The 7,580-nt window shown below is 61.9% G+C and overlaps 1 protein-coding gene across 1 annotated transcript in view; it reads right to left on the bottom strand.

Annotated features, from left to right (window-relative positions):
* Positions 1–5,124, bottom strand: part of DENND6B (DENN/MADD domain containing 6B) — a 6,848-nt gene extending 1,724 nt beyond the window's left edge. The window contains exons 1-15 of the mRNA XM_011985600.1: positions 5,084–5,124; positions 4,967–5,009; positions 4,076–4,188; positions 3,449–3,529; positions 2,944–3,009; positions 2,742–2,847; positions 2,546–2,625; positions 2,397–2,459; positions 2,092–2,147; positions 1,223–1,345; positions 1,045–1,140; positions 863–957; positions 676–741; positions 214–278; positions 22–125 (exon numbers count right to left, since the gene is read on the bottom strand). Coding sequence (XP_011840990.1) covers positions 22–125; positions 214–278; positions 676–741; positions 863–957; positions 1,045–1,140; positions 1,223–1,345; positions 2,092–2,147; positions 2,397–2,459; positions 2,546–2,625; positions 2,742–2,847; positions 2,944–3,009; positions 3,449–3,529; positions 4,076–4,156 — 1,082 coding nt within the window. The 5' untranslated portion in view covers positions 4,157–4,188; positions 4,967–5,009; positions 5,084–5,124. The remainder of the gene's footprint in view (positions 1–21; positions 126–213; positions 279–675; positions 742–862; positions 958–1,044; positions 1,141–1,222; positions 1,346–2,091; positions 2,148–2,396; positions 2,460–2,545; positions 2,626–2,741; positions 2,848–2,943; positions 3,010–3,448; positions 3,530–4,075; positions 4,189–4,966; positions 5,010–5,083) is intronic.
* Positions 5,125–7,580: the final 2,456 nt, after the last annotated feature.

Genomic DNA, 7,580 nt, shown 5'->3' with positions numbered 1-7,580 from the left:
CCCCCAGCCCCTTCCCCCCCAGCCCTGTGCCTCACCAGAGGGATGATGAAGCTCTGGGTGAGCTCCAGGAGGTGCCGCCGCAGCAGGGCGCTCTGCACATCTGACGGCCGCTTCTTCTGCACGCCCTGCAGGGAAGGGGGGCCAGGCCCTTGCTGCACCTCACACCACCCCAGACTCCCTGCGTCCCCAGCCCCCTCCCGCCACAGCCCATACCTTGAGCAGCCGTTTAAGCAGCGCCTTGTCGCGGTGGAGGTGGGCTGTGTACGCGGTGTAGAGGCCTGGCAGGAGGGCACAGCTGGCGCCCCGCCCTTCAAGGGCCCCCCGCCCACACTCCTGCAGCCCCACAGAGGAGCCAGGGTGGGGGTCTCATCTGCCTGCAGCCCCATGCCCTTGGCTGCACCTGAAAATCTCACCCACCCCACCCCAGACACAGGGACCCACTGAAAAAGACAAGAGGGCGCCCCCTCCCCAAGGGTCCGAGGGTCCGAGCTCTGCTGCTGAGTCCTGGGAGAGAAGCAGGGGTCGGGGGGCCGGGCTGAGGGGTCTGGGCTCTGCTGTTGGGTCCTGGGAGAGGAGCAGGGGTTGGGGGCCCGGGCTGCCCCACCCGGGAGACCCACCAGGTACAAGACAGGCCCCTCCACTGTGGAGGGGCTCCAGGTCAAGGGGAACACAGACCTGGCTTAGTGTCCAGGGTCTTCAACCTTGAAGGCTTTTTCAGCTTGACTTGCTTAGGAAAGTCTCCTACGAGACATGCCCGGTGGCCAGGCCTCAGTGCCCGCAGCTCTGGCCATGGGCTCTGAGGCAGCCCCACACTCAATGAGGCTTCTGAGCATCACCCCCTGCACCTCCCCGGGAGCCTGACCTGACATCTTGGGCTCCCCGACTCGGAGGATGTGGGGCCAGTGCTGGAGTGTTTTGATAAAGAAAGGGTTTGTGACTCCCAGGACCACGTTTGGTCTAGACAGAGAGAGAGAGAAGAGGCAGAGACAGAGGTCCAGGGAGGTGCAGCAAGGACGAGAGAGGTGGGGCGGAGGCGGCACTTACGGGGCCTGCGTGCGTGTGGTGAACTCCTTGAACTCGCTGTCATGGATGGTGAAGTAGGGACGGAAGTCGCAGCAGAACCTGAGGGGCTGTAGGCAGCTGTGGGCAGGAGCACAGGAAGCAGGTGAGGCACAGCTGCGATGGTCCAGTGACCCCAGCCGGGACCGAGCCAAAGTGGTACCTGGTCAAGGCCAGCACCATCTCTGAGGACACATCGGGCGAGGGTGCCAGGACCAGCAGGGGCTCCCCAAGGAGCACAAGCTCCCACAGTGTCTGCACGTGAGTCAGCACGGGCCGGAAGCACCTGGGGCCGGGCAGGAAGGTCAGGGAGGTCAGGAAGGGGCTGAGACTCCTGGCCCTGGCCCTGCTCTCCCACGTGTTCACCCAGGTGCCGGTGAACACGGCACGCTGCGCCAGGTGAAGACAGATCTGTCTGAAGATGTGAGTGTCTCGGGTTATCATGGCCACCCCGAGCTCCGACAGTCCACCTGTGCTGGGCCTGGGCCTGGGAATGGGGGACTCAACCTGGACCCACCTATGAGGGACCAGCTGTCCTAAAGTGGCCCCAGGGCCGGGGCAGGGGCTGCTGACCTGGGATGGGGGGTACCCACCCGGACCCCTCTGGTCTCCCTGTGCCCATCCCAAGTGCAGCCCTGGCTCCTGTTGAGCCCTCCACAGAGCAGGATGGTCTCAAAGCCCAGCCTCCCTTGCAGACTCGCCCAGAGGCAGTGAAGGCAGACTCAGGCAGCCTCTCCTGACAGCCTCTCCTGACACTGTCTTTCAGGACCTCCTGCCCACTGTGCCCATTTCCGCTGGCTGCAGCCATGTGGCACTTGCTTCCTCTTCTACACAATTCTCCCTTCTTCCTTCCAGAACTGTCCCAAGGGGTTACTCAGGATGAGCGCTGCCTCCCTTGGGCAGTCCCCACATGGCGCTGGCCATACACACACACACGTGCACACACGCACTCACACACACACGCACACACGTACCTGCACGTGCACAGAGTGAGCTCCCCCAAAGCAGCATGCAGAACCCTAGGGGACTCACCTGAACAGGTCCAGCTCGTGGACGCTAGCAAGAACCATTGGGGCTGGCAGCAGGTTCTGAGAGGAGGGGAGTGTAGGTCAGGGCCAAGGGGGGCTGGCACCCCTTGGGCCCCAAGCAGCCCCTGCCTCACAGTGCAGGGGAGGGTGGAGAGCGCCCAGCCCTACACCAAGGCACAGGCTGTGGCTTTGCCTGGGTTTGACCACCCCACAGGGTGGACCAGGGAGGCAGGTGTGGGACCACCCAGCCCAGGAGCAGGACTCAATCGGGTGAAGCCCTCTCAGCTCCGCCTCCACCTCAGCTCCCACCTCTTGATCACACTGCTTCGGAGGACTGGACTCGGACTTGTCCACCCTGGATGGGATGCGCACCTGGGAGGAGGAGGGAGCAGCTGCCAGAGGGAGTAAGGCCTCCCCACACACCTGCAGAGCCTGCTCCCCAGCCAGCTGACTCTCACCTGGACAACAACGCCCATGACAGGTAGGTTCAGGGTCTGCCCAGGTGCAGGCGCCGGCCACTGGTCGATCTCACTGCACACTGCGGATGCAGTAGCCGGCGTCAGGACCCTCCCCAAGGAGAAGCTGCTGTCAGGCCCACCAGGGGCCACAGCTGGGATGATGAGACCGCGATGGCCATGCCTGATGGCCACTCACCTGCTTCCAGGCAGGGCGCCAGCTTGTCAAAGTACTCAGGGGCAATGAGGCTTAGCAGCGCCTGGAACAGCCGGACAAAGGGCAGGCGGGACACCAGCACCAAAGACTGCGGGGCCACGGGGCCAGTTAGAGGCCCCCAGCTCCAGGCCTCACTCACCCCAGCCACTCAGGAGCCCATGGGGACCCCTGAAGCCACGCTCACCTGGAGCTGGCCCAGGGTAGCATGTCCCACCAGCTCCGCAGGACAGCTGCCCCGAGAACGGCCTGACTCGGACCCCAGAATTATCAGATAGGAGAAAACCCAACCCTGAACTCCCTGGGTGGCGGCCAGGGCAGCTGGACCCTAGGGCCTTCGGAGGGAAACGCATGGTGGCCAGAATTTCTGGAATGATCTCCCCAGGGGCTGAGCAGCTTTTACTGTCGGCCTATGGCTTCCAGGCTAGGTTGTCCTGACTCTGACATGACCCTCCAGCCATCAGTGAGGGGCAGAAATGTCCTGGACCGGGACATAAGGGCCTTGGGTGCCACGCCAGGCAAGGACAGGGCAGAGGGGGCTGCAAGGAGAGCTGGACACAGCCCAGGTGGGGCTGCAGGAGGGGTGGGCACTGCTGGAGGCTCAGGACCCCTTGCCCACCCCACAGTCCCTCCTGCTGCCTGCCGGCTCCTGCCTCTCTGAGGCGCCAGCCCAGAGTGACCAGGCAGCGCACCTTCTGGAAGTAGCCCCTCTTCACGGAGCGGTCCTTCACCTGTCTGAAGTACACGTAGCCGAAGTAGTGCGCCGGCTCCCTCTGGAAGGTGCAAGGGTTAGCCAGGCCATGCCCCACCCAGACCACCTGGCCAGCCCCAGGGCTGGGAGTGGCAAGAAGCATGCAGGGATGGCAGCAGATGGGAGCCTGGAGAACCAGGAGGCTCCTGGAGCTTCTGTCCCTGCCCTCTGGCCACCAAGGCGGAGGCCAGGAGGTCCTGGGCTCAGAAGGTGGGTAACAGCCCTGCTGATACAGCAGGGAGTCTGCTGGTGTAGGGGAGAGGGGTTCAGGGTGCTGGGGGCCCTGGGAGGTTCACGTGGGCCCCTGTTCAACTATGCAGATGCCCAGTCACGGATGTGTGGTGCCAAGGGAAAGCCCCAGGGACCCTGGGGAGACCCCAGAAGAGCTGGCCCATCCTCAGTTGGGACTGGTGCCTGGGACTGCAGGGTCAGCGGGGCATGGCCAGCTCCTCTCCTGCCACACAGTGCCCAGGCACTCCGAAGGGGCTTCTCCCACCAGCCTGACCCTGGCAGGACCCGTGGGGAGCAGGGGAAGAGAAGCAGGCCAGAGACGCAGCCCAGTGCTCACCTGCAGTGCCACGGGGGCCCTGCTGTTGTAGTGCCTATCGTCGGCATGCCAGGGGCTCCTCTGCCCTCCACACTGGCGCATGCGGAAGCTGAACTGAGTGTCTCCAAGGCAGCCTGAGAAGGGGGCAGCCCACCACACGTCAGGGCCGGGAGCTGGGGACCGGGGAGCAAGGGCCCTGCGAGCCTGGCCTCTGCTGTTAGCCAGAAACCAGCCTGGCCAACACAGTGAAACCCTGTCTCTACTAAAAAGACAAGAAGTAGCCAGGCATGGTGGCACACGCCTGTAATTCCAGCTACTTGGGAGGCTGAGGCGGGAGAATCACTTGAACACGGGAGGTGCAGGTTGCAGTGAGCTGAGACTGCGCCACTGCACTCTAGTCTGGGTGACAGAGTCAGACTCCATCTCAAAAATAAAAAAAAAAGCCTCAGAAAGAATGCCCAGCTGAAGGGGCCTGTGTTTCCCGGTGGGCCCCTATTCTGACTCCTGCACACCCTGCACCTACAGGCCTTAGTATATGTTCGCACAGAAACGCACCTTCAGCCTATCTGGGAGATTGGCTCAACATGCTTGAGACAGAAAATGGTTACCCAGATGTCTATGCCCCAGGGAAGGAGCGGGAGGGAGGCCCAGCCCCTTGTGGCCACTGTGTGGGGTGTAGGAGACTGTTGGTCTCTGCAGAGACACCCTTTCCACGTGCATCTGGGGACCTGCCTGACCGGCTGCAACGCGGAGATCTGGGTGCCTCCACTGAGTGGGCATGGCGCTGGTGCTGCCCACCCCCTGTGGCACTCTGCACATGAGCAGCCTAGGCAGCCGTGATGCCCCTGGCCTGGGCTACAGGGACGCCCAGCTGGCTTCATGTCCAGCCCCAGTAAAGATGGGGTCACCTACCTGAGTGTGAGTCGGGAAAAGACAGGTAGCAGATGCTGCTTTTCTGAAACATACAAAACCCGGTGAGGGCCGACCCACTCCTGGGTCCCGTCCATTCCCAAGAGGGCCAGGACCCACCTCCTTGTCTGTGAGCCGGAAGTCATTTGGATACACCAGCTGCAGAGGAAGACAGAGCGCCTGGTGACGCCATCTGCCCAAGGAGGCAACACCCCTTGATGGCACCGGCTGGACTGGGACCGTCCCAGCAGCTGCAGCATCTGTCTCTGGGGCGCAGGTCAGTGCCATGGTGCTGGCTCGCCCCCGGCTCCCTGCTCCAACAGCGTGCTGCGTCCTCCCCACACCATCTTCTCTGGCTACTGTGCCCAGCTCCTTGCTGACCCGCTCCTCTCTCTGACCTCCAGGCACCAGGCCCCAGGCAACTAACTCCCCTGCTAGCTCTACTCTCACCTCCCCAGGTCCGTCTCAGTAAGAGGCCAGCACAACGGGGTGGGCTTCCTGACCCCTTTCTCACACCCCTGGTCCTCACAGCCACCCAACCACCTCTTGCCCAGACTGTAGTTGGGCCCCCCTGCCCCTACACACCCAGACATCAGTTCACAGCATCAGACATCAGAAGGGTAGTGCTTCAGGGATCCAGAGGCCCCTCACCCGGGACGGTCACAGGGCCCCACCTGGCTGGTCCTCCATCTCCATCACCACCTGCCAAACCAGAGGGCCCCGGACATGCTGCTCCCCGAGCTTTTGCTCAGATGCAGGCCCGGAAGCACCCCTGCTCCATGATGGCAGCCTGCCGTCAGGCCCTCTCCCCATTGTGCTCAGTAGTCTTCACCTAGCCTCCCCCTGCCAGGGCCTGTGCCCCACCTGCAGTGCCCAGTGAATGCCCAGCCGGACAAGCCCTGCGCCCCCAGGAGTGGACAGTGGGGGAGAGCATGACACTAAGCAGGCGCTGAATGACCTGGAAGACGGGTGTGCACTGACAGAGGCAGCAGGTGGGGCAGGTGACCCTGGGAGCCCAGCCCAGCAGGTCCATGCACACGTGGACCACTTTCCGTCTAGGGACCTCCCAGGGCCCCCATTCCCAGTGGACCCTGCAGTGTCTCCTGGGCTGTCTGAAGCCTGCTGGGAGGGCCTCTGTACACTGTCCCCTCCTCATCCCATCTGCGCAACTTCTCCACTGAGTTGAATCTAGGCTATAATAAGGCTTCTTCCAAGATGTGCCCTGAGCCCCCAGACAGTGAGGAGCCAGGCCCTGGATGAAAGCATCTGCCATTTTGTTTTTGAGAGACGGGGTCTTGCTCCGTCATCCAGGATGGAGCGCAGCGGCGCAATCACAGCTCACTGCAGCCTTGAACTTCTAGGCTCAAGCAATCCTCCCACCTGAGCCTCCTGAAGTGCTGGGGGTACAGGCGTGAGCCACTGTGCCCCGCTTGCTCTGTGAAAATAGCTCTGCTTTTGTTTGCTCTGGGCTTGCTACTGTGGTCGGTCCTGCTTTGTCTCTTCCAACACAGAGCAAATCTCTTTAAGGCAGGGACCCTGTCCTGGTTACTTCTGCCTCCCAACACCTGGCACAGAACAGACCCTCCCCAAATACAGTGTTTGTGGCATATGTGATGAGGTCTCTGAGGTCTACTAGGACAGGTGGGTGGAGGGCAGCTAAACAGGCACCAAGGAATGGTCAGGAGGAAGACGAAGGAGGAAGCTGGGAGTAGACTGGACCCACAGGGGCGCCTCAGGATAGCTCCGTGAGGGGCTGGGGATATAGGACCACTCAGTCTGAGCCTTCATGTGTCCGCACTGAGGAGGGCTGAGGAAAGGCAGGTACCCTCTGCCTCAGGTCAGGACTCTGTACCTGGTCTGCTGGTCACGGGGGCTTGTGGCCTCTGAGCTCTGTGCCCATGCCCACGGGGCCCTCAGCATGTCTGACCAGGGAAACCCACATTCTCAGGCTCATCATCTTTGGGAGTGGCCCTGGGGCCCAGTTACAGCCTGAAGCTGAGTACTGAGCCAGGGGTCAGGCTACCTGGGGTTGGGCATGCCAAGGTGAAGAGACACCTGGAGCTGATCCTGAGGGCATGCAGGCCTCCCAGGCCAGACTGTGCCCTGCTTGGGCTTCCGCAAGGGTCTCGCCCTTTTCACCTGAGGCAGCCTGCACCGGTCTCTGCTCCTGGTGAGCAGTCACTGAGGAAGACTGCGGGTGGGAGCTTGACTTAGAGAAGGCACATCCAGGGAGCAGTTCTGAAGGTATGGCCTGGCCACCCTCGGGATCCCCGGGGTCAAAGCTGTTCTCCTATGCGAGAGCCTCCTTGTCTCTCATCTTCACCCTCATGTACAGCACGGCTCCTGGAAGCCAGTGTGTCCCGTCCTGGTGGGCTGAATGCAGCGCTGATGAGAATCCATCTGTTTTCCATTTGGTTGGACTTTTTTTTTTTTTTTGAGACGGAGTCTTGCTCTGTCACCAGTCTGGAGTGTAATGATGTGATCTCTGCTCACTGCAAGCTCCACTTTCCGGGTTCAAGCGATTCTCCTGCCTCAACCTCCTGAGTAGCTGGGACTACAGGCGCCTGCCACCATGCCCGGCTTTTTTTTTTTTTTTTTTGTATTTTTAGTAGAGACG

The sequence above is a fragment of the Mandrillus leucophaeus genome, unplaced genomic scaffold (assembly GCF_000951045.1).
Source record: "Mandrillus leucophaeus isolate KB7577 unplaced genomic scaffold, Mleu.le_1.0 Scaffold288, whole genome shotgun sequence".
Classification (NCBI taxonomy): Eukaryota; Metazoa; Chordata; class Mammalia; order Primates; family Cercopithecidae; genus Mandrillus; species Mandrillus leucophaeus.
Note: the sequence above shows the minus strand (reverse complement) of the source record. Positions and strands in the feature narration are given on the sequence as shown.